The 27,316-nt window shown below is 40.9% G+C and overlaps 1 protein-coding gene across 3 annotated transcripts in view; it reads right to left on the bottom strand.

Moving 5' to 3' along the window:
- UHRF2 (ubiquitin like with PHD and ring finger domains 2) overlaps positions 1–17,698 on the bottom strand; it is an 85,601-nt gene extending 67,903 nt beyond the window's left edge. For 2 of the 3 annotated variants that reach the window (XM_032206174.1, XM_032206175.1), the window contains exons 1-2: positions 17,415–17,697; positions 2,520–2,762 (exon numbers count right to left, since the gene is read on the bottom strand). In XM_032206174.1, coding sequence (XP_032062065.1) covers positions 2,520–2,762; positions 17,415–17,567 — 396 coding nt within the window. In that variant the 5' untranslated portion in view covers positions 17,568–17,697. Of the gene's footprint in view, positions 1–2,519; positions 2,763–17,414 lie in introns of all 3 variants that reach the window. The other variant, XM_032206176.1, reaches the window with a different exon arrangement.
- Between the last annotated feature and the right edge of the window lie 9,618 nt (positions 17,699–27,316).

Raw genomic sequence — 27,316 nt, 5'->3', positions numbered from 1 at the left:
AATACTGTCTTTCATTCTCCTGTTCTGTACCTCAGTAGAAAGCTTTGTCTTTGAAGAACATTGGAAGGTCCTGTCTTCCCCAGAGCCTTCTCTTTTCTAGGTTAAATAAGACCAGTGTCCTAAGGTCTCTCCAAGATAGCCAAACTGGACTTCTTGGTGTGAACTTGACCCACTGCACTTGCTAAATTTATCACCATTTTCCTTGTGCTAACACACCTGAAGATGGATGCAGAAGGTGGAATATCAAATTACAAGTGAAGTTGAATAATCACTCATAATTGATACTGAAGTTGAATAATCAGCTCATCAACTGGCTGTGTTCTTGCTAATTCAGCCCAGCTCCTGTTGATGCATTCTTAGCATGCGGTACTGCTACACTGCAGTGATGACTTTCAGACAATCTTAAACGAGCTCCAGATGCCATTACAGCAGACCAAATCCCCAGTGGGGCTGCCACACTCCCAGTCTGCACCATGGGAGAATATTATTCATCTGAAGTGCAGGATTTGATTTTCTTGAAGTTCATGGCAGTCCGTTATTTCAAGTCCACCTACATCCTTCTGAATGGCAGACTTGCCTTCACACCAGCTACGCTACCCAGTGCTATGCTGGTGTTCAAAGACTTGGAGAACATGCATTTCCTCCTTCTCTCCAGGCCATTGGTGAACACACTGAGCAGGACAGGTCCAAGGATAGTCACCAGACTGAGTAAGAAACTACTACTAATAATCCAGTTTTTAAACCAGATGCATTAACTATTTTCAGTCTTAACAATAAGGAACAGGAGTTGAATATTGTTACACCCACTACTAATCTTTCTAAATTCTGATTTACATAATCAACAGAATTCCTCTGTATAGTCACCATAAGTCACTATTATAACTATCTAACAATAATTATCACCCTTTTTTTTTTTTTTTCATCTTCACCTCTACCTTTTGTTTTCTCTTTTTATGAGATGTTCCATACTGGCTACACCTTTCCTTTTGGTAGTTGAAACCAGAAAGGAGTGCACAAAGACTATTCAGAACATGGAGTAACACATCTCGAGTCTAGCTCTGCAACCAGATCCAGTGAAGCACAGGACTTTGCTCAGCTATTAAAAAAAAATTAAGAAAATGATTAAAGATTATTCCTTCCTGTAACTAGACAATTCCTTATTGTTTGGTAAACAATAATTAAACACATCCAAGCATTTAGCCATCTAACATGCCTTAGTTTATGGTCTTTTTCATTAACTTATTTATTAAAAGTTTTCCACATTTGAATTGCATTACTGGCTAGAATTTCTTTAAGTTCCCTGATTCTGTAAGCAGAAAACCACTAAGTGTTCCTTCTGTCATCTGCAAAACAGCTAAGAACAATGACTGTAGCCATACACAAACTACTTTTTCTCTCTCCACATATTAAAAATATAAAGCTGGCTTGAAAAAAATAAAAATTGTTACGTGTTTCAGGTTTTAAGTGAAACCAAGATATATCTTTTCATCTGGGTGAAGGTTCTAAATAAGACCATTCCTCTACCCGAAAGTTGTAGAGGTATAGCAGTGCAATCTTTTTTTCTCTGTGTAATCTTGAACTTTTTCAAAAGAATTACTGCTATTGATACTATTCATCAAAAAGCACCTCCAGAGCAGGAGGAAAAATGTTACCATACCTTCATATACACATCTTGCTAAATATCCAGCTACCTAGCAATCTGCAGATTGCTTGTTTTCTGTTTTAACTTAAATTCTAGTATACTGGTACAATCCTAGATGACAATATGGAAAAATTCAGAAGGTTACTAAAAACTAACAAGGGAAGTGATATATGTGATTCCTAAACAAAGTATAATAAAATCACAGTGTATTATATTAAGTTTATCAGTCCTCTATCAGAACAAGATAAGCATTAGTATTAAAACTCATATTTGGCAAGCTGGAAAAAAATAGATAGGGGAAAAGGCCACGCTTTTCCACCTATCTTTTCTGTGGATTTTTTTCTCTTTTTACAGAAAGTACTGCTATTTCACAGGCACTCTTAACTTATGGGAGGCCACAACCCACTTACTAAAAAAACTTTTAGAGAACACAATGTGTCAAAGTTTATGAACACTCCTGAAACCTGTAACACTAATGAGCCTGGTACAGCAACACACACTAAGTTACTTTAAACTAAACCACATTAAAAAACTTTAATATAATACTCTTCCCCAAACAACTCCATCAAAACTCAGATTTAATCCAGATGACTGAAGTTTGAACACACTTAAAATATCTGTAATTTTAAAGTAATTTAACTCAATTTAACATCTTATCTCTAATAAAAAGAATGCAACTGTCAGTGAAACTTCAACAACTTGCAGAGATATCTACTTAAAAGCAGTTTATAGTTTCCCTCACTGGGAAATTAGGTTAAATAATGAAAGAAACCAGTTAGTACATAGACATTTACACAAAAAAGCAAAAAACCTTTTAAGAGTAAAACTGAACCTCCAAGTGTAAGGCAAGCTTCCAGCTTTCAAAGCTTGTACATACCTTGTACAATCCAATGCCAGGATCAATGAGAAATGAGCGAGATGATGTAGATGGCTGACTGGGAGACCCACTACTTGTTTTTTTGACTTTGTTCTTGCAGTTGGAAACAGCACAGGGATTGACTTCTCCATCCTCATCTGTCATAGAAACCGTTGTAGGAGCTTCAGATTCAGAACGTATCAAAAGCTGAACTATGTCATTGAGTCCAACATTGTAGTCAAATAAAGTGTGTCCATCTTCTAGCTGTCAAAAAAAAAAAGTATAGTTGTAAAATTCTATCTTAAACTAAGAAGTTTCCAAGTCTTCCTTTTAAAGGCAGTGTCCATACAGACCATAAATCCGTGTCAAAGTTATTTAAGTGACAACCCATCTACTTCAGATAAACAAAAACCTGTGTCTCAAGTAAATGCAACAAACTCTCATCAAGTTACCTGTGGCCATGATTTCACTAACGAAAAAAAAAACAGTTAGGACCTTAAATTAGAAACATACACCTTTACAGGCTTTGGATCTTTTAACTACGCTGTGATCTTCAAGATAAAGAAGTGATTTTTCTTATTAAAACATACATAGGTTTTATGCAATAACTAAATGAAGGTGGCAACGTGTCATAGAAGTGGGAATTTTTATGTTGTCATAGTATTGTATACATTACAGCTACATAATTTCACTCTTCTCCCATCTCTTCCTGAAAGCAAGGCAGTACTGATACCTTCCCATTGTTTTGGGAAGTCTCTCTTACATGAAAAATCTAGATATAAAAAGCCTCATACACATACAACTCTATTTAGTTTTCAAAATGATAAGACCTGGAAGTATTGCACAAGAAGAACTATAAGGAGAAGCAACACTAAAAATATGCACTGGACCTTTAGTTCTTAGTTAAGTTATAAAAGGAACTCTCCTAAATTGAGAGCACTCAAAACCACAATGTTATTCCAGATTTAGCCACCCCACAAAGAAGGACCCAAACAAACTTTATTCACTGAAGACATTACTGTTACCTATCAGTCACACAGTTATATTGAGGAAGAGTACGTGATGCAGCATTCTCTCAGTAACTTTAAACATCTAGGCACAGTTATATTCCAGATTCAATTTGATTCTGCATAACACCAGAATATAAATAGACATTTTAATCATAGTCATTTTAATCATACATAGTCATAGCACATAGTTACTAAGCATTACTTTAGGTTCTATCTAACAGGTATCTTAAAGCTGTGCTATCTTATTTTGATCTCATAATATCACCTACCAACAACTAAACTAAGAAACGCACATCAAAAACTGACAAGTTGTATGCTGGGAGAGCACATAACAGCAAGGAGTAGTGACCGTAACTGCTTTGTTCTGTTAAATACCCTCACTGACTCAAAGCATCTTCGAAGTAGAGAAGACAAAGCTTGCCCAAAAACGTAATGCATTGATTTGGGACACCAGAACTTGAATTTGAGTAGTTATATTTTACTTCACACTGCAAAGGCAGAAAAAAGTGTATGATCAGAAAGCCTCCCACCGGCTTCCAAACTGCTTCTGCAATGAAAAGGTAGCTTTTTTTTTCCCTCCTCCTAAGAGGAGGGACAGAATTTCAAACAGCACTGTTTTGGGAATCTTCTCAAACAGACCTGATTTCAAGAAGTTATAAGCAATAACAATATATCAAACAAATGCAGAGAAGACAGAAGCAGCAAAAACAAATAAGAAATTTCCCAGCTTCCCACTAATCTAGTTTTTCTTTACATTCAAATGATCTCAGGACTGACAAAGTTGTGATGAAAAAAAAAAAAAAACAACACAAAAAACCTACACAGAAGGGCAGAGGTCAGTTATGGACACAATCTGCCAATCAGAGTATCAGTTTTCCTTCCAAAAGGCCAAAACCCATGCTAAAGATTACTCCCCTTAGTCCTGATAAGGACCATACCCGCAGTTAAAATTTATATCAACCTACATTTGATTAAGTATGCATTCCCCAAAAGCAGAGTGCACTGATGTCACAAATGAGACTCCAAACATTAGTTTCATTGCTTGGTTAAGCAATAGCCTAAAGCTAGCAAAACTAAATACAGAAAGGCTACTGATTATTCTCTGCAGTGCTGCAACGGAAGAACAGCTCTAAGTTCGGCCAACAACAATGGGAATGACCCATACGCAGATGAAAGTTTTCAAACCTGTTCAACACGTATCAGACACACCATAAAAATCTTCAGTACAATCAGGTTTAACTATCAATCGTGCAAAGGTCTTAAAATGGAAATCTCAAGCTAGTGGTATTCTACAGGTGACTGCCAACACTGCCTCATATACCTGGAAGCCTAAGGTAGGGTTTCATACTGAGTAACAATCTACTTAAGTGATTTCACATAACCATCCCCTCCCATCATGTTGTATATCCCCCCTATGCTTGTGACAACTCTTTAAGAAAAGGAACACAAGTGTTCTTCCAACCTTATGACAATCCAGATTTGCAGGCTTTTCACAACACCAGAACTTTGTGGTTAAAAAAAGAGAACTCTTGAATTCAAAGTACACAGAAACCCAAAACAAAGACAAGTAACCACCTTGCATTAATATATCTGAGGTGAAAATACACATTTCAGTGCACTGCTGGAACTGCTACTGCTTCTGAACACTAACTCTAGGCCCACTCTGAAGACTTAATCTCCCTGCAGATGATTTTTTATTGTTGTTTTAAAATGCCTCACTTTAAATTGTAGTGCAAAATTGTGTAATTAAAACACTAGTACTTCTGCAAACTATACTGCTTCAGAAATAATAAATAAACCAGATACTATACAAGACAATGGAAATTCTGCTTCATCTTGACTGTTTCAATTGAACCAGAGAAGCTCTGATAGATGTTCCAGTACATGATTTCCAGAATCCGATATTATAAGGAAACCTTCTGAAAGCTAATGCAGTCATGAGTAAATTACCTTGCTCTGGGTGGACTGGAGATATAGAGCCAACACACAGGTGGAACAAACACTGTCTTTGCTGCCTTTCTTTCAGGACATGCCATGTGTAGGCTGAGAGAAAACAAGCATTTTGGAGTGCTGCAGTTTAAAGTCTAAAGCCAGGTCAGTGAAGATCTAATCTGAACAGCCTGGATATTCTGCCATTCTGAACACTGCATATTCTGAGCGTTAACACTCAGGTTAAAAATGGCATGTTTAGTGTATTATCTACTTATTAGTTATGACTCAGATTAATTTGTATCTTTGGTCCACAATCAAACCTTCCCTATTAGCCTAAGAAAGAGGCAATGAAAGGAGAAGACTTGACTAAATAAGTCTGTCCAGGTATAGTTATATTTAATGTGTTCAGAAACCCACACATCCCCAGGTCTTGAACAAGAAACAGCCTTCTCTAATGATCCACACACTAACCACAATGCACAGGCAATCCATTCCTTCATGGCAATCAAAGAAGTCAGCTGTGATTAACATGAGCTAAACAGACTAAACTAATGACTGCAGTGAATTAGCATTCTATTCTCTGCCCAGGCAGTTGATTTGTGTGTGTGTTTGTTTTCTTGTTATCAGTCTTTTCAGGAATACTTTATGACTACAGATTATTAGACATAACTAGTGATGTTATGTTTGTCTGAAAGCAAAGTAACAAGAGATAAGATTACTATAAGCAGACTTGTAATGAGGCAGGATGTGGTGTTTGGCAAAGTGATAGTCAGGAAAGAGCATCTGTTTACACTATGAATGAAAACATGTTCCTAGAATATCAGCAAAGGTATAAATTTAGACCGAGTCAAAGACTGCATCATTGCCTTCTTCTGGTGACAGAGTGGAGAAAAAAAAACTAACCAGTAAAATCAAGTTTGCATGCAATTTGACCAACAATAATAAAACGAATGTGTGTATCTACAAGTATACCTATATCTAGCATTACTGCATCATTGACCATTGAAAGCTTAAGAGTAACAATGCTGAAAAACAACCAGTGTTTAAGGAACTCCATGCCACAACTAAAGGAAAGAATAAGGTACTGATTCTTGAATTGCTGATACTATACAGATTTTCATGTAACAATGGGATCTTCTCTAGTAAGGTTCTATCCTCAGACTACTACAGCAAGGAATCAGGAATGCAACACATCACTCTCCAGCACACCTGACCCTCCAGACACAATTATTTCCTATTGGCCATGCACTGTAAGACAACTTTTCAAATTATATTAAAGCACTATTAGATGTAGAAAATGCAGGACTTAGCACCATTAGCACATCTGCAGTATATTGACAAGTAGGAGGATGAAAGGACAAAGATACAAAAAGTAGAACAAATACATACTTTTTCTACACACAACTAACATTTTAAATCCATCTTGGAATACAGTATTTCTTAACGAAACACCACTAATAGAAAAGGAACAGAAACCACACACAACTACAGAACACACACACCTAACTCCCAGAAAGCCTTGTCTCACTATGTTATCAAAATACATTAATGCATTACTGAATTGAGACTCAGGCTACCTCATAGACAGGTTACATATTCAATGCAGGAAGGCAAAAAAATATATTCAAAAATATTACAGCAATTTGTGGAAATAGGTGCCAAACAACCACTCCTCCCAGTCAGCTTTATAGTATACTCACTTTTAACAATACTTATTTATACAAATATACAGAAAAAGTTCATACCATCCTGCTGCATAAAGATACTAACAGGAAGAATACATTTGACTCTATCATATTTGCCTGTATATTTTAAATGAAAACATTACACATTTTTATATTATCATTGACTAAGCATTTATGGACACTTGTTTTTCTCAAGCTCCTAAGTACAAGTGACAAGCAAAAGAAATGCAGCAAATACCAGATAGTCACACTCTATCTCAGTTACAGTATCTTAATAGGTCATTAAAACATGTAAAAAAGGAAAAAAAAATAGACAACTTTATGAAGATTTTAATTATTTTTCCAGCTCTTCTGACACTACAGCCATCAAAAAGTATTTGTTTCCTTAGCAGTAAACATCACCACTTCCAGTTTTTCTTCCTCTTAATGACTGGCTCTTTCAAAATCCTGTAAGGCCTGATTAACATGTTTTGAATGAAGTGTCACTAAGTAGCAGTTAGATTTACTGTATCTGCTAACATTCTTTCTATATAATAAATATCCCTAAGTACAGAAACAGATTACATCCTTCAAACCTAGTTTAAGTGCTATAGAGACTACCAGTTTCAAAATACTTCAGAGGGTTGTTATAAATACTTAAAAGTAAGACAAGACTGTGCTTATGCTAATATACAAGTAGCTGTAGCAAGACAATACTGGAACTGATACTTACCCACTATCACTGTTAGAACTATGCCTTGTAACATCAGGCCATAAATTACTTTAAAGGCTTGTAGAAATTGCACTTACTAACACAAATGATCATACAGAGTATACTATACTACATTACTTGGAAAAATCACCCCACAAGTCATTCAACAATTAATACATTAATTTGTCTACAAGTCCCTGCAGAATCACAGCTCATTTGGGGTTACGCAGCACGCATGGAGAACTCTCATGAAAGCATGTAATCATTCCTGTTAGAACATATTACCTACTGTTTTTATCCTATAGCATGATCAAAGAGTGTAGGGTAGGTTCCTAGGTCACCTTAATTCAGTCACTCCATTTGGAAATCAGGATCTTTAGTCATTTATGGAAGTGTGTTTCTGAGCATCTTCTGACGCTTCTGATGTTTTCCAAGAACTAGAACAGTGCCAAGATCTAGCAGTAAAGATGAAAGAAACTATGGAATGCAGCAGATCTCTTCAACTGAAGTAGAAAGTTGAAAAGTGACATCAGTCTTTTGTTCTGCACTGGTGTTACATGCACCCTGCAGATTTCTTTAATAGGAAATGCATAAGAGTAAATCGTTTCCAGATAAAGTTCAGCAGAAAAGCTTTCTGCTGGTTCTTTTTTTTTTTTTTTTTCCCAGAAAAAAAAAAACAGAAGGTTGTATAAAAGGAGTTACCCAGAGGCTAAGTTAGTCTGAATAAGTAAAAGAACCTAGAACTTCCAGATAACCACTGAAAGCAAATAAAGAAGAAATCTAGAATTTCAGTTATTTTAAGTCTGTAAATCTTTTAAGACTTTTCTGTTCCTGCATGGAAGAAGTCTGCTGGAACTCTGAATTCTACTTAGTGTTTTTACAGACGGATTTAAACATATCTTGAACCAATTTCTGATGATGAAAAGCCAAACTGAGTTTTGGACCAATGGTACCAACCCACGTCAAGAAAATTACCATGCCTGACACTTACCTCATGGACTATTTGTGAAGTGTGCTTAGTTTTTCAGCTTTGAAAGCATAAGCAAAATAACCTGAACAGTATTTTTATTCCAGATAATAGTCTAGGTGTAAACTACAGTTTATCTCGTATGTGAAGAAAATGATGGAAGGTTACAGGATTTTTAAGTTCACATATTAACAACATTCAGTACTAAGGCCCAATGTGAGGTTTTTAAAACAACTGTATACTTGCACTGTTTCCCAAGGAAGTACAGCTGTCCTAACTGCAAGATGGAAAAAAAGCTAAATAAAAATGAATTTAGCCAACCACAAAGAAGTTGCTATCTTTATATGAATTAGAAAGTTTAATACACAATATTTTAAGGGTTTGGCAACTCCAGGAGATCCACTTTTTCAAGTAACTCTAGTTTCAATAGTAGATGTTCCATACAGGCTGCTCTGTCTGTTACTCTGTCTGCACATGGGACAGTTCTGCTGCTACGTGACATTTAAGTGATCAGTAATTTTTGAGTTCAGGAAGGAAATTCCTCAGACAATCCATGATAGTAAGAGAATAAAAAGGAAAATAATGACAAGCAAATATCTTTGAGCAGAGACTGTAAGCCAAGACTGTACATGATTCCTTGTCACATGCCACCAGAAGAAACTTTTTGAAGTGTTGGTTTGATTATAGTAGCCCCACGTTTTAAACAAAATTTTGGCATAAATACTTTGCAGACATAAGAAGATCCTGTTCCTACTGTTTTCTCCTTGGCATTCCCGAATGATTTCCTCTCTCCACCATCCTCATTGCTGCCCAGATCCTTAGCAAAGATCCTAACAGGAGGCAAACAGCAACACCTATCAGTCTCATACAAAAATTAACTGTAACTGTAAAAAGTTTTTACTTTCCTAAAAATGAAGTAACCTTAACATTGCTGAGGAAGAAATGCCAGTTAAACTCTAGGAAATCCCTATCAGTGCATTATGTCCTTCATTCTCTCTGACAAGCTCCTCAACAAAAGCAGAGACCAAGCAGAAATGTATTTGAGACTCTACAATTCTTTCACTCACCATTAGAAAGACTTTAATTTACAGTTTCATTACAAGTACTGGTCTTGACTATGCTCTAAAATATTCATGATAACTTTTTATTTAATAGTTTGGACTTAGTAACTCGCTATTAAAAATAAACAAATGCAGATGGCTGATCACTCCCTCATTTCAAGAAGGAGAATTTACTAGTCAATAAAAAAAGATAAAAATCATTCTCTGTCCTGTTTGCTTTCTCTTAACACTCTTTAGAGTAATGAAATCACAATAGAATGAGTAGGTGAAATATCTGGACAAGGAATTTCTGACAGACTCTAGATCCATCTCTCCAGAACAGAAGACAGGCAGATCATAACATTTTTAAAAAACAATAACTACACAAAATATTATTGTTTTAAGATGTCACAAATCAGACTCAGTTTGTCACTCTTTCTGCCAAGAGAATGACTTTTCAAAGTAACCTACAGGAATGGTTGAAAACAAAGACCACTACACCAAAAATCAACAAAATCACACCAGCAAGCCCACATGAATTAGTTTCGAAATTAGAGCACACTTAATTTGACTGCTTAAGTGTTTTAATGAAACAGCTAATGATCTGCCCTTGACTCAAGGAAAAGTGGTCATAATACTCGGTATCAAATGCCTCACTCAACAAATCAATCTCGATAGGTACCACAGTCTTAGACTCCTACAATACTCAGAAAGCACACAGCAAGAGAAGTCCTACTGAGGCAGACTGTGGAAACTTCAAATACTTAAGGCTTTTTTTTTTTTTTTTTTTTTTTTTTTTAAAGAAGTAGTGTCAACCAGCTAGTTTAATCACAGCACAAAGTGTAAATACACTGTTTGCTCAACTCCATACACGAGAGGAAGTCTGATATGCTACACAAAGCCACACAATCTAGGAAAAAAATCAGATTCCTGTTGCTGACATTGTTTGTAACTACACATCAACCTCAGTAGATACACCACAAATAAAGTGTGCATTACTACTCTTGGTACTCAACCAACACAACTAACTTTTAAGAAGCATGTTACTCTTTTCCTGAAGTACTGTAACTAAAAATAAGTATGGAAGCCTACAGCTTAAGGCCAGTCTCCAACTACAGTGTTTTTTAATACCATAACTACAAAATGATATGCAGAGTGTACAGGTTGTACCAATGCATTTTACCTTTTGATTTGGACTAACTATAATCCAAAAAAGATTCCAGTGTAAAGATTATTGTGAACATGAGAATAGCTGAAAGCTGTCTGAAAAGACTTTTTGACTTAATCAGAAGATCAAGGTGAAGGCAGCCATTCTCAGTCTCCATCAATGATTTTACAGGTTCATCTCTGCAACTCTTCCAAATTAAATTTTTAAATAACAACTTCAGATTTCGAAGATTATTTCTTTCTTTATCACTGGATGAGATACAGAAAAAATGATTAATTTAGGCTGGATGTTTTCTTCGCAGAAGCAACTCTCAATCCCATTAAAGGAATATTTGCTCATTAATTTCTAGCTGAAAGATGAAGTTAGAGTAGCAGGTTTTCTTCCACAGTCCTCAGGAGTCTTCTAATTAGGAAAATAAAAGTTCATGGTGTCTTCTGTCTGACACTGAGGATTACCTGACACTTGTAATAAACATGTATGCCAAAAATATAAAGCTGTATTGAAATCCTTAGAAGCATGGAAAGACTCATTCGTCTCTGTGCTGATTAGATTAGGGTTGTCAAGTACCTCCTGTATGATGTATGGACTTCTATAGCACAGGCAACTGAAGTTCAGCAACAGTGGTGCCAGGGGGAGCAAATGACTATTTGCAGCTTGTAAGGATACCTGTAATGAAGAACTGGTTATTATCTGAACCTTCTGTAATCAACAGAAATCTAAAAATAATAATGGTAATAATAATGTAAGACCCAAGTTTATCAGGGCAGTTATTCAAACATAACAACTAAATGATTAGGCATGTACATCCACTTTTGAGCTTTTAAAGTGAATTCTCTTAGAAGTGGTATCAACTTTTGATTGCCTGCCAGTGGCGAAATGGCAGGAAATCCTCACCATCCAGTTGTCAGTCTTGCCATATAAAAAAAAAAATAAAATAAACAAACAGTTTGCACAAGTATCCACATTAAGTTAAGAAAAGCACTAGTGCTCAACTACCATAATTAGGTTACATGAATATACAAGCCACAAAACACAGCCTTCAAGCTAGTTGCCATTTCGTACAGGAAATACAATTTTTTTTTCCCAGTTTCCTAATACTGAAGTCACACATATAAGCTAGTATAAAGTACTCTGCTTCTACATATACTTTAGCATTGCCTTCAGCTTTAGTGCTTTGAATGAAGTTAATGATACTAAGGACTGGTAAGTTGCATTAGTAACTTCAACAATATAACAAGAAGCCAGTTTCAGTAAACTATTTCTGCAACCAAAAAAAAATATTAATAGGGCAACCAAACTGACTGCCAAGTAAACTTGAAGTACGCTGCATGAATGTTTCAGGAATTTTTGAATGCAGCCTGACCGTGTGTCTCACAGACCCCAGAATGCAGTCCTTTATCAAGCTACAGAGCTACTTACTAGCAGCTTCAAAGAATGGCAATCACTCCCTTTCTAAGGCTTCAAATTATTCCTTCAAGATATACAGCTAGCTTCTCAAATTGAAGATTTCTCACACCCAAATTCTGCCTCAGGCAGATGGGTTTTAGACAGCTTCAGCTGAAAGTGTTTACAATTTTCCAAACAAAATAAAGCTGGGATGAAATTGCATTAAGAAACTCGATTGTTTTATGAATAGTTTTGGCACTCCCATTCTTTGGGGCAAAACTCAACAAATAATGCTTTTCTTTCCTTCTGGAAATCTACCCAAGCTGTTAGCATTTAAGAAGCCCTTAGACATACAGTTCACAAACCTGAAGCTTAAACTCTCATGAGATTCTATCCACTGCTCACTTGTCTGTCCAGGTCAGCAGAAGTTAAAGATGTCTTATATAGGAAAGGCTGTAGGTAAACCAAGACATGACCTATTGCCAGATTTTAACTGCATGTTTCACTGAGGCTGTTTTATCACAAGCAGGCTCACATGCAAGACTAAAGCTCCTCCACTCCTACTATCCCTCAATCTTTTAAGTTTAGAGAAACAAAAAAATAAGCACTTTGATATCTCAGCAATGACTTGAAAAACTACACTTAATAGTGTACAGGTACGGAGCAAGATGTGTGCTACCACACTTTTCTGTGCAGAAGACCAGAGTTGAATTTCTTCTAATGAAGTAAACCTGATTTTCTCCTACTTCAGTTTCAGTCTGACATCAAGAAATTGACTAGCTTCAATACTCCCATCAGCTCCTTTCAGTCTTCCATGAAACAGACCTGAAGCACCTTCCTCACCAACAAGATCATCAACCTAAGAAGCAACTTCTACCACTGCTTGTATCAGGCTTGTGCCAAGGTTTTGGCAGCAGGGGGACTGCAGGGGTAGCCTCTGTGAGAATGGACCAGGAATTGCTCCCACGTTGGATACAGACAGTTCCAGATGGCTCCGAAAGGGAGCTGCCACTAGCCAAAGCTGATTCAGTGAGCTACACCAGTTGTGCCTCCAGGATAACATGTTTAAGAAATATTTTAGAAATGCTGCACAGCAGTTGCAAGAGAGGAGTGAGGAAATGGAAGAGAAAGAGCCCTACAGACACCAAGGTCAGAGAAGAAGGAAGGGGACTGTGAAGAGGACCACGATACAGAGTTTGACTTCCCCCTCCCCCACTAACCCATAACCCACAGAGGGCTGCGCTGCAGTAGATCTCCACTCTGCAGCCCCTGGAAAACCTCACATCACAGCAGCAGACGTGGCCTGAAGGATGTTGCAGCCTGTGGAGAGCCTATACAGGGAACAGGCTCCTGGCAGAAGCTGCAGCATGTGGAAAAGAGCCCACAGTGGAGCAGGAGGCCTAGCAGGATCTGCAGCCCATGGCAGGGGGTAAACACACTGGGGTAGTCTGTTCCTAAAGGACTGCACCATATAGGAAGAACCCATGCTGGAACAGTTCTGGAAGATCTGCAGCCTGTGGGAAGGACCCTAATTGTAGCAGTTGTGTAAGACTGTATTCCATGGGATGGACCCCACATTGGAGGTGGGGAAGCGTAGCAGAGACTAAGCATTATGGACTGACCACAGCCCACCTCATTTCACTGGCGGGCTGTACTGGCCTATGTAGAGGTAGGAAGCAGAAGAAACAAGACTGAAGATGACCCTGGAAAGAAGGGGGGAAGGTGCTAATTGCCCCCCCCCTCCTCCCTCCAGTTCTCCCTGCACTACTTCATCATCAACTGACAATAAATTTATCTTCCACAAGCCAAGTGATGTTAATTCATGAACAATCTCCCTCTCCTTACTTATCTCAACCCACACGTGTTTTGTTCATTACATTTTCTTCCTCTCCACCTTGCTGAGGAGGGGCAGTGGGACAGCAGCTTGGTTTGCACCCAGCAATCAGTCGAAGTTAACCCACCACACTGCCTCATTACCTTTACTCTGGTAAACACCATGGCAGAGCCACCTGAGGCAATGGTTTCTGTAACAACAGTAGCCACTTTTACGTTTTCACCAAATCTAAAGCCCAACAGGGTGAGAGAGGATAATGAAAAGGCAAAGTTATTTTTTATATCCCAAAAAGAATACATATTGCTAAAATACAGCAGTGTTGTTCATGCTCAGTTATAGACAAAACCTGAGTTTGTAGTTGTACTCTTGCGGTCCTCTGCATAACCTTAAATTTTCTGGCAAGTTTCCAAACTTAAACCTCAAAATATTTTTACCACTCAATTTTTCCAGCATTATTACTGAAGTCTAGGAATCCTAATAATGATTATTACTTGGTCCTGTTGAAAGTCTGCCCTGTTAGGTCAAGATGCCAAGAATTCATCTACTCTGATATCTCTTTCGCTTTTCTTAATGAACACTGCAAACTTACTATCCTCATTAAAAGTGCTACATAGGCTTTCTAATTAGGACAGACAGAAATCATGCTGCCAATTGTCAAACTGCCTTGTCTTCGTGTTCTGACAGAGAGGATCCACACAACACATTGTAACTTGTGAGTTTATTAGGTTATTGCACCACAGCAAAGAATTATGCATACACTATTGTCCCCTTTCCTAAGGAAATTCTACCTTAAGTTACAGAATGACTTTTCTGGCTGACAGCTCTTTAGCTCTGTGGAAAATGAATCCTCAGAGTGCAGGATGTCCCCAAACGACCAAGCAAACAACACTACAGAATAACACTACTCTGGTTCACTCTTTGATGCCACATATGCATCGTAGGTCCTCCTGACAGGAAGAGTTAAAAATTGAAAACAATCTGTTAAACTACATATTGCTTTTCCTAGTCATGCAAGGGAAAAAGTGTAATACTAAGTATCACATTAATCACAACACTGGGTTTTCACCAGCAGTCCTAGGGCATTCTAACTCTCGAAAGCAGGAGATTAAGAACTACCCACTTACATCCCTGCATTTGCACTTGAAGATCAAACCCAACAAGTTCCAGCATACAAGGTAAACTGCATTAACTGGACATGGACGCTTATAGCCCATAAGATGCAAAAGAGCAGCTCTAGCTTAAAATGTTAGTTGAGGCTGATTTCGTAACTGCTGCAAGCTAAGGCCATGGAGTTGTAGATATTCAGCCCATAAACTGTGACTTATTTAGGTTTCCATATCCCTATTACGTCATATACCTCCCATTTTTAGAAGAGCACAGTTATTTAGCCAGTCTGCCTGCACCCAGCACTTGAAAGATCAAAGTATCTGCAAGTCACAGACTAGAGTAAGCACTACTCAGTAGCAGGATCACAGCTCTACTAGCAGACTGCATAGATTTAATCACACTGAGTGCTAAACAGATAAGAAAGTGTGGACTGGATGACGTTTTTTTTCATTTTTTTCCCCCCAAGAGTTGAAGGAATCTTCCTAGGTTTTTCATGTTCTTTATACCAATTTCTGCTTTCTGTTAGCCTTACATTTAATTGAAATACCCCCTTGTTTCCTGATTTTATCATATCCTGAAAGAGTTGCAATTTTTTACATTTTCCTCTCCTCATGTCTCTCTCTATGTTCAATGTTGCTTCTTAGAAAACCATTCTTCTGACCTTTTTTTCTACTTACTAGCACCACAGGATCAGAAAAAGCAATCCATAACCACCAAGGAAACTTCAGAATTAATTATGGTAACTGCAAGAAAATGGACATAAATGGTTGCGGAATTAGTGAAGCTATTGAAGAAAGCCCTCACTCTTTAGCAAATACCACCCCAACTGCATCCCAGCCTTGATAAACTAAGCACTAAACTGAGAAATGCTGCTTATGTAGGTAAGTGCAGCCATACTTCACTATTCTCCCTTTTAAGAAAGGCATTTGTCGACGTTAAGCGTTCAAGCTGGTTAGTCTGACCACTCATGGACTACACAGAGAAGCACAATTCGTTAGAGGCTCATCTTCCCCTCTTCTCAGGTAAGCTTTTTCAGCGCAGGGCCTGGTGCAGAAGGCAGAGATACATTGGTGCAGCACAAACGTAAGCAAGTTACACAACTTCAAGACCGATGTGCCTCGGTTCGGCCCCTCCGGCGGGGCGGGGGGGGCTGCCTGTAGCGGTTTGGGGCCGTTACAGGTCCTCACACACACGCTCGCTCCGCGTTAGACAAAGTACTGGCTCCTGACGGGCGCGCTCCAGAAGGCAGGCTCCGCACCTACGCGCTCACGGCGAAGGGAAATTGTCAGTTACTCGTTACTTTTTGTCCCTACAGCCACACACCGGCCGCAGGGCACCGACCCCGTGTCGCCAGGAGCCGCTCCGGGCAGCCCTCCCTTAACCATCCTCCCCACCCCCACCCCCCCGTCCGCGGGGGCCGCGCCGGCTCCGGCCCGCGCAAAGTAACGGCCGCCGGGCACCCCCCGTCACGGCCGCGCGGCCACGTGACGCGCCCCGCGGGGAGGGGCGCGCAACGGCCGGGCACCGAGAACCGTTAATCCGCCGCGGGGAGGGGCCGGCCGGGCGCTGACGGGACGGCGCCGGTGGGGGCGGCAGGCGGGGGAGTGGGGGGGGCTGGGGGGGGGGGGGGGGGGGGGAAGCCGCCCGCCGCGGGGCCGTGCCCGCGTCCTCCCGTCCCCGTCCCCGCCTGCCCGGCGCTGGGGCCGGCCGCTGGCCCTGCGAGCCCCGCGGTGGCGGCGGGGCGGCCCGGCCCTGTCAGCGAGGTGCGGCGGAGACGGCGGGCGGGGGAGGAGCCTCCCGCGGCTCAGGTGGGAAAACAAACACACAAAGGGGGGCTCGCCGGCACCCGCCCGGCCTTGGGGAGGGTGGAACAGCACCAAAATAAATTTAAAAATAAATAAACAAACAATACGTTGAAAAATAAAAATAACGGGAGCCACTCCAACGCGCGGCGCGCCTCAGGGCGTCCTGTCAGGCCGGGCTCCCGCCTGCAGGCCCGGCGGGACGGGGGCGAACAAAAGCCGGGGGAGGGCGCGGGGTCCCGGCCCCCGGCCGCACAAAGAGCCCCCGGCCGGCGGGGGGCGGCTGCGCCTCACCTGCTTGCCCCGGTAGAAGAGGCGCTGCCGGTCGGGGCTGACGCGGAAGGTCTCCTGGATCTTCTCCCGCAGGCACTCGATCTTGGTCAGGCGGCTCAGGTCGTCGATGGTCTGCGTCTCGGTGCCGTCGATGGTGCGCACCTGGATCCACATGGTGCGCGCCGGGCGGCGCCGGAGGCTCGCTCGCTCGCTCTCTCCCGCGCTCGGCGGAGGCTGAGGAGGCAGCGGCGGGGGCCGGGCGCTCCCCCCGCCCTTTGTTCGGGGCGGCGGGGCTGAGTCCCGCCGGGCGCCCGCGAGGCTCCCCGCCCGCCGGGCCGGCGCTCGGAGGGGCGCGGCGAGGCGAGGCGAGGCGAGGCGCGGCGCGGCGACCCCCTCCGCCCCCCGCTGGGCCGCGCCGCGGGGCCCCGGAGGCGAGGCGGGGCGGGGCGGGGCGCGGCGGGGCGGGGGCAGGCGGGAAGGGCCGCGGCCCTCCGGCTCTAACGGGCGCCGGCGGGAGCCATCCCGCAGCCCGGGCAGTGTTTACCAGGCGCCGCCGCTCTCACATGGAGGTCACGGCGCCAACGCCGATCTCGCGAGAGCCGCCGGCCGCGGCCGCACGGAGACAACAACACCGGGGCGGGGGCGGGGGCGGGTGGAGGGGGGGGGGCGTGGCGCCGCGCGCTCCCCTCGCCCCCCCCTCGCCCCCCCCATTCCCGCCCGCACTCGGCCCCGCCCACCTCCCCCCTCCTCTCCCCTCCCCGCGCGCCCCGCCCCCTGCCTGCGTTGTTGGGGGGGGGGGGGGGGGGGGGCGGGTTGGCGCGCGCCGGGGAAGCGACCGTTAGCGTCGCCATGGTGGCGGGCCCGCCCCTGCCCGCGGGCGGCGGTTGGCGGGCGGCGCGAGGCGGCGCGCCGCGGGTGCGAGCCCGGCGTGTGGCTGAGCCTGCAGCGCAGGGGGAGCCCCCGCGGGTGCCGTGGGGTTAGAGGGGAGGGCGTGCGGCCGGGGCCAGAAGCAGCGAGTGCTGGTTTTTGCCCCAGGGCAGATGTGGGTCGGGCTGGGTGCGCGCTCCGCAGCTGTGTGATCCCACAGCCTGGCGTGAGAGGAGCCCGGATTTGCCACGCTGCTGTGGTTTAGCCCTGGCAGGCAGCGGCACCCCGCAGAGCCGCTCGCTCGCTGCCTGCCAGCTGGGTGGGGCGAGAGTGTGAAAAGCCGTGGGTTGAGATAAAGGCAGATTAATAAGGTAACGCAGAAGCCGCACGTGCGAGCGAAGCAAAATTAAGTCGCTGCCTCCCGTTGGCAGGCAGATGTGCAGCCACTTCCAAGAAAACAGGGCTCCGTCTCGGCGGTGCAGTTCCTTGGAAGGCAAACAACATCGCTCTGAGTGCCGCTGCTCCGTGCTTTCCGCCAGCTTTTATTGCTGAGCGCGGCATCGTGTGGCACCGAACATCCTCTGGGCCAGTTTGGCCCAGCTGTCCTGGCGCTGTCCCCTCCCCGCTTCCTGTGCACCCGCAGCCTCCTCGCTGGAGGAGGCACGGCGGGAAACAAAGAAGGCCTTGACTCTACGGGAGCGCTGCTGGAAGGTGGGTACTTACAACACTGTTACAGTCACAAATCCAAAACACTGCACTATAGGAGCTCCTATGAAGAAACTTACCACGGCCCAAAACAGTACATGTGCACACTGGTAAAATGGTCCTACAGAAATCCATCCGATACAGAGCTGAGGAGAAACCAGGAAATGGGCTGATGGGTGCCCTTTGGAGGAATTCAGAGCACTGTTACTGCCTAAGTTTAAGGCTTAGGCAACTTGATTAAGATACACGCTTACAAAGTCCAGATGACACCTTTGTAGTTTTGTGGCTTTTTTATACTGTATCTTCTAAATATCACTGACATGGCACTGAGTCAGGAAGAGGAACAGATCACAGCCAGCATTTATTAGAACATCTTTAATCAATTAGACTTCTTATTAATAGCAGAAAGCTGTTCGCACAGCACATGCCCACACAGTACGCCACGCGGTGGTTACCCAGCCCCAGCAGCTCACTGTGGAGCAAAGGGTCCTCCCCTGCTTCGGAGGATCCCTCCCGGGTCCCCTCCTTCAGCAGGTGCCCACACACATGCTGCCCTGCAGCCATTGCCCGCCAACAGCAGCCGCTGCCCTCCGGGCTGTGGCTGTGGTGTGGTTTATGTGACCCACAGTGAGTGCCAGGGGCTGCTGGAGGCTGTGGGCAGGGCCGGCACCTCCATGGTATCCCGGCTTTAAAATGTGCTCCAAAGATGGCTGTCGGTTCCTGGGAGGCTTCCAGAAGTTCCCTCCCAGCTTGTATTTTCGCTCTCACCGTCCTGCTGTTGTCTGGTAACTACTTCTCCATCCGCAACCAGAGCAGCCCATACAGCCCATTCACAGAAACACAGATTTTGTGACATTTTTTATGGTTGCAAAGATTCCTCTACTGCACATTCAGCTTTGAGAATTCTCACTGCTGTTCTGAGCGAGCTTCTTCAGTCTCGAGTATGTGCAAAGGCAGCTGAAACAATTAAAAGTTTCTTAATTGTTCTGAAAATCCCTTCCTTTCATTTTTATCCTTGCTAGTGCCTCTGTTTCTGTGATAGCATACAACTTTCTTTACTTGTCACCACAACAACAAATTGCCAAATTGCCCTTTACACAAAACCGGAGTTTGATTTATAGTTTGTGGTTGTAATGCAGGCTCAGACTCAACTGATGAAGGACATGCAATCTTTTTGAATCTTTTGGCCCCAACCTTCTTGAATTCCCTGAAATACTCAATTATTTTTTAACACAGAGGTTAAGAGTGTGGTTTTTGGAAAAAAAAAAAAAAAAAAAGTCTTCAGATTTATCTTAGTTACACACTACCTCTGCAGTAAAAGAGTCTCATTATAAATCCATTTGTAGAAAATGGTCTTTTCTGTTGAGGTAAGCACTGAAATGTGTCTCTCTTGCAACAATCAAAAAAGATCTGAAAGAATTCTGAGATGTTTTGCCACATTAGAGAGAATAGCGCCAGTTTGCTCTAGAGAAAGTCTATGGAAAGCACTTGATGGACATTTTGGAACAGGAAACATTTTTTCTTAGGGAGAGAGATGAAAGGGGATCAGTTTGTTAAAACTCTCTACCTGGAAATACATTATCTGGCAGAGATTGCAGAGAAAAGCAGACCAGGTTCCTGGCATGGGAGTTACTGATTAGAAATAATCTTGTTTTATAATATGTCCTACGGACTGGAGAATAGAATATAAAGGGAAAAAAGGTGAGTAAATAATATCTGATGCTAATCCGCCAGTCGACGTGAACAGGGGCAGTTACTGAGAAGGTTAGAGTAAAGGAAGGCAGTTTTTTAGAAGTCAATTATGTCCACTCTGGGGCATGGTTATGCTGATGAGAAAATTATGTAATAATAAAGCAGAAAGTGACTGAGCAGCATCTGAGGAACAAGAGTGAGAAATTAAATGAAATTTTAATAAATTGATAACTGTAAGCTTGAATTTGTTTTGAAAAATTGAGGATTTCTTTACCATGTTGCAAATGATGTTTGGAGAGATAAAATAGCCAATCGTTTATAGTGCGAAGTTTGGGAGTTACTAGAATGGGGCCTTGCATATGTTGGCATCTTCATATTTTTCCTTAGGTAGATTGCTCTCAAATGTAAATAAAGATAATTAGTTGCTTGAAATTTTCTTTGTTTTAGTATTTGAAGTCCTTTATAAAATCTTAAAAATTCTGGAGATTGCCCTATAAATTTTATATTTACCTGTACGAAACTGCTTAAATGGATGAATGGCCTTAACAAGGGCAAAGGTATAGGGATAAACAGGAACACCCAGAGATGAGCTCGACTGAGAGACAGATGTGTCAGACACGTGAGGCAGGGTTGGAAAAACAGGAGTGTAATATGAAGAAAAGGAAGCAGAAAGAAGCCAGCAGAAGAGGGAAACACATGCCACTGAGTTTCAAGGAGAAGCTGTGCGAGAGGAGCAGCAAGCCAGGAAGGAAAAGACAGGAAATCTTTTTACAGGCTTATTTTTCTAGCAAACTTTACACCTGGGTGCCTGCCAGTGATTTGTAGGCAATGCAATAACCTGTAGGGCTTCTTCATTACTGTTTCGCTCCGACGTGCTCATCTGTCTTCCAGGGAAGAAGAGCAGAAGAAAATTGAAATTGTCCATCAACTGAACTTAGTAGAAATGTATCACTCAGTTCCCATGAAGTCAATGTGACTACTTTGGCATAAATGTGTTGGGGGAGAAAACCAGGCCAGCTGACTTAATTAACCTGATTTAAACTCGATGAAGAGAGAGCAAATCAAATGCAATATATTTTGTCACAGATAATGCAGCAAACACGCATGGGAATGATAACCTGTACATACATCTGACTCTCCCGTCAATATAAGGGGAGTTAGCAATGTTGCAAGTAGGTATTCCTAACATAAATGCTCTTATTTGATTATGATGGGGAAAAAACTGCTAATACATCTGTCTTACTAGAGTTGATACACCTAATAATGTTTCTTCTCTTCTGCCTGAAGGGCTGAGACTTGAGGGTCTCAGTGTGTGTTCTGTGGCAGCTGGAATAAGAGACTAACTCTAAGCAGGAGTCCTGGGCAACAGAGCAGTGAGTGTTTTGTCCTCTCTGAGAAACTGCAAGTGTACATTTTTATTTGCAGTGGGAAAAGTGCCTGTCCTGAGAACAACACAGCCCAGTGCAGATTCTACCTCTGTCTTTAATATGTTGTGCATGCTTGTGGACCAAGTTACTTACAGCTCAGTGAAATGACAGGAGCCTTAAACTATACTTTATATAATTTGTATTTATATAATTTTATTCATTTTCAATGGTGAAAAAGGTAATGAGAACTAAACATAAGGATACTATGTCATTTTAATATTCCTAGCTAGAGCCAAAATAGAATTCTAAATTGTTTCCTCACATAATTCAGCTGATTCTAACAAAGTTGATTTAAGAAATAATCATAAAATAAATATGATTTTGTCATTTAAAAGCTATGTGATTCATTTTATTAAGATTGTCATCCTGTGTTTTTTTTTTTCAGGTGTCAGTAATTTCTAACATGAAGGTTAGTACCTGATTGGATCACAGCCTGTATGTGACTTGATGCTTTTTTTTAGTTTGCTTTTGTACAAGTTGGATATCAGCATGTGAAAGCAGCTGGTTTTCTCATGGCAATGCAGTGATTTTATCAAGACTGATTGTACTATAATTGTGTTACAAGTCCTACATTATTGAAATGAGACATTATGTTTTGTTTCAAGTTTTTATTTATCAATTCTTTGTTATTTTTTCCACACCTAAGGTATTGCATCTGTTACGTGCATCCTTCTAAAAAGATACTTAGCTTATGAGCAAAAGAATGGTGTTGAATATAGTATTTATAGTTACAAGGCTTATAGTTATGATATAGATAAATATTTTATGGGCATGATAAAAACAACCTTCTCTAGCTAGACAGATAAATGTTAAATTATTTAATAGCTACTTGAGAAATTTAAATGCTAGGTAATGCTACAGATGCTCAATTGGGCAACCAGGGGTTTAGAGGTATGAAAGATGAACTCCCAGCTCTTCATATTCACATGGATGCTTGAAAATCTAGAGCAGACCTGGTCAAAAACATTCACATTGTGTTATGCAGAGAGATGCATATCTAGTTTATGCTCTATTGTCCTTTCTTGCTCTGACTCAGAAGTGGCAGTTCCCGTGAGGTTCAGCCTCTACGCTTTTTGAGAGGATGTGAAAGGAAGGTACATTTGGGGCCATTTAATGCTTTCAATGGTACTGTTATCTCTTAGGCATTTAGGGATGTCCCTGTAAAAGACAGAGTGGTAAACACAGTCATCCTAAGTCACATCCAGTCCTCAAAACTTTGAATAAATGTTAGGAATAAAACAAAGTAATCAACAAATAAAACTGTAGGAATCAACAAAGCCTTGGGCTTTTTCAGGAGTTTGTGTTTTCTCTCCATGGCCTTAGCTTTATGAGATTTTTCTTCTTACAGTTCTACTTACGTATTTTCTTAAATTTTTCTCATTGCAACATACTGCCTTCCAAAGTGATAAAACTTTACACAGGAATAAACAGTGGTAGGTTTTTCTCGTTGTAGGTCTGGAGTTAGGATAAGTAAGTTGTCTTGTTCCCAAATAATGTGGGTAAGCAATGCTATTTGAATTTGTAGCTGGTGGTCTTATTAGATAGCTCAGCCCAGCAAAACAAATAAATATATATATTTTTTAAAATAACAATAATCATAGCAATTAATAAAATATTCATATGACTAAAATTTAAACTTTACTGTAATCTACTGTTCAGTAGCAGGGCTTATACAATAAACATTATTTTCTTTGTAAACTCATATTTCCGTTTACATTTGGACATAAATGATTCACATCATGGATTTTCATTGTACTACCAAATATTTTGCTTCAGGTGAGATGCTCATCATCTCGTGGTACCAGCAGGGTATATGCCACTGTTTTTGACATTACACAAGTAGGAGAGATGCAGTTGTGATAACGTAACTGATTCAGGAGTATGAGCAACTGGAAGTAGCTCTTGTAAAGCTCATAAAAGTATAATGAATCAAGTTTTCCACTGGTTTTGCTTGAACTTTTCCAGTAAATCAGGGATTAGGTTATTGTGTTAGAAATCTTCCATTAATTTAAAAGGAAAATTGTATCACATCTTAGCCAAGGAGTATGGAAAAGCTCATGTAAAATTAGTAGAGCATTCATAAAGCTGTCTTGACTTATCACTTGATAAAAGTCCTTCTTGTAAACCATTCAAGGCATTCCTATTGAATTGTCACAAGTAGCACATCTATTGTTCGTCTCCTTTAGTTTCATATATAGGCTGGATAAAGCTGGATTCATGAGGCAGAAGAACTTTACAGCTAAATTCATTATATATTGGACATGTAGAAAAGTGGACGTTTGAGCTTCAGTTTTCCAATAGTTATAAAACTGTTATAAAATCGTTATAAAACGATCAGTCCAGATCTCTAGTTCAGATTAAAGAACTACATCCTGCAAAATTGCGTGGAGCTGATCAATAAAACCTTTTATGGTCTCCTTTGTGTTTGTGACATCTCTTAGCATGCCATTCAACTCTTGTATGACTAATGAAAACATTCATTTTGCCTTCAATGGCTCTGTCATGAACTGTACTTCAGATAGTTAGTGAGTTAGTGGAAATGGGAAAATATATTTCTGGTTTGAGAGTATGTATAAAATAAGCACAGTGAGAATTTTTACTGCAAAATGAGAAGCCTACAAAAACAGGCTGGCAGTAGAAACAGCAAAGTAAGTGTGATTGGCTGTAGTGAGATCCAATGCTAGTGTTATTTCTCAATAAATTTTAAGAATTTATTTCTTGTAGGCTGTTGCAGACTTTGTGCATAATTACTGTTTCATGCATGTAATAGGCAACCCCTGCATTCTTCAGTGCTCCTAGTAACGCAGAAAATAAGCATGCTTTACCAGTTTTGCAGGTAACTTTTAAACAAACAAGTCAGAAAATAATCTTTTAAGTGGTTGTATTAACAAAAAGTGAAGCATGGTAGCACTGTCACTTGCACTGCTCAGGTAAAGTTTCCAAAGGTTGGGAAGGCATATTTGTAATACATAAATCTTACCTTTTCTGATAGAGCTTTTTTTCCATGCATGCGAAAGGACTCAAGTGGGGACACCATTTCTAAAAAGCTCTTATGAAACTTCATCTAAAATACTGTTTACCGTTGTCAGGAGAGTTTAGTTCAACTAAGGAATAGGTAAAGAGAACTGTTTCTAGAATTCTGTACAGAATATAGAGGACCTGTCTTGGAATGCTGGAAGGGTTGGCTTGTTCAAGGATAAGCACAACAGGTGAACACAATGAACAAATGATAATTATGTGAGTTCAGGTACAATGTTATACAAGAACAAATAAAAGTTTCAGAAAAAATTTGTATCAATTTTAGGCTGGAAACTAAAAGGTAGTTTCTAATCATCAGAAGTTGGAAGTGCATCTGGGCTTCGTTTTGAGATTATCATACAGCAGTAGCATTCAGTATATATATTTTTAACATCTGTACTTTGCCAAGGAATATGAGACAACTTCATCTGGAAGCTAGTTGCATGATTGGTGGCTTATTTACATCAAACAACTGTATCAGCTATCAGTAGATAATCCAGAAATTTATGCTGGAGCAAAACACAAATCAGATCACTTCTTCATGGCAAAACACTTCGCACCAGAAAATCATTATTTCCACTGACTTCTGTTTCATTTCTAGTCTGAAATGTTGCTTTTTCTTTAAAAATGTTCTGGTAGGTTGAATGAAGCCTTACTACCAGAGGTACCACCGTCTCTCCATGAAGTTATCACTGGCTGCAGGACTGAAGCTGTCCAAACTCACCATAACTCAACATTGTCAGCTTAGTACATTTCAAACCCCCACCCATTAAATTCAACATGATAGCATCACGTTTAACCCAACTCAGAAATTCCTTGTGGATCCAGGTAGGAATGTAGCTCAACCTTGTCTTTTCGGCCAAAACCGGTTTTAACCTTAACTCCCAGTAAACCAAACACTAACCCTAGCTCACCAGACCCAAACTCTATTCCTAGATTAATAGTACAATAACCCTAGTACACCAAACTCCGCAAGTGCAAGCATGAGCAGTAACACATTAGGAAACCATTTCTAGGTCTAAACCTCAGCCTAAGAACATGCTTCAGTAATTTTTAAATACATAAGGAGACTGTCTTAGCATGGATCACATCAGTCTACTTCTAAGTCTTTCCCTTGCTCAGCAATGGCTGCCAATCCTCCTGAATCCCTGGCCCAGCAGGGTCGGCTTCCAGCCTGACTCAAACTTTCATCTGCACCAGACCCAGCCTTAACAGTACATCATCACCATCCATTTCCTAATGGAAATGATAACCCTAGCCCTCATATTACTGCCTTAAATTGCTTCATTAGGAGCAATTGTGTATGTTCTGGTTTTGCAATTACATTGGTGCATATCTTCACCTGTGAAAATTAGTGCTGCTGTTCCAAGAAAAAAATAAATATATGGACTGAAGATAAAATTTATATCTCTCAAAGACTACTTTCAACATTTTACCAATTTACCTGGAAACAAGCATACAAATACAGGGAAAATAAAGGACTGATTCTCTCATCCTATTTGTCTAGCATTTTATAAAAGTAAAAAGTGCATAAAGACTATTTCAGGTAATTATGTCCTAATTATAAAAATATGTATTTGTGAAAGCTGAAGCAATTAGTCCTCATTAGGAAGTTCATGCTTGCCAAATTATAGTGTTTTTTTTTTTTTTAGTACAGTTATTTTTTAGTTGCATAATTAAACACAAGATTCAATCTGCTGAAATTATATTCACTTATATGGGTCTGTTTCTCCATATACAGTGGCCAGATTATTAATAAAATGCCAGGGAGAAAAGTTTTTCAAAGCTGAAGCCTTGAGTACCCAGACCAGAAAAGAATGTTTGTCTCAGCAGTGTAAACTACAGAAAATGTAAGTTACTATAACATCTTCCATAGTCAGTTTGCTGCTACTGTGTATTGTTTCAGTATAAGGAAATGAAAGGCAACCAAAACAAAGAGGCTGTATACTGAAAAAGACCAAGTACTGCAAATCTGAAAACTAACAGATTATAAAGTGTAAAGAATCTCTATGACTCTCTAACTCCTAAAAAGATTTATAATTTTGTCAAGTAGTTTTTAGTGGCAATAGTGGCTATATCTTTCTATTAATATTTCTAATCCTGCCTGTCCCTCACAGCAGCAATTCATGAACTACCCACAACCCAACCTTACAACATTTTTGTATGCTGTGGCTATCCCTAGGGGCCTATGAGCAAGTTGGAGGCCCCTACTCT

Source organism: Aythya fuligula, chromosome Z, assembly GCF_009819795.1.
Source record: "Aythya fuligula isolate bAytFul2 chromosome Z, bAytFul2.pri, whole genome shotgun sequence".
NCBI classification, from domain to species: Eukaryota; Metazoa; Chordata; class Aves; order Anseriformes; family Anatidae; genus Aythya; species Aythya fuligula.
This window is presented reverse-complemented; position numbering and strand designations above follow the sequence as displayed.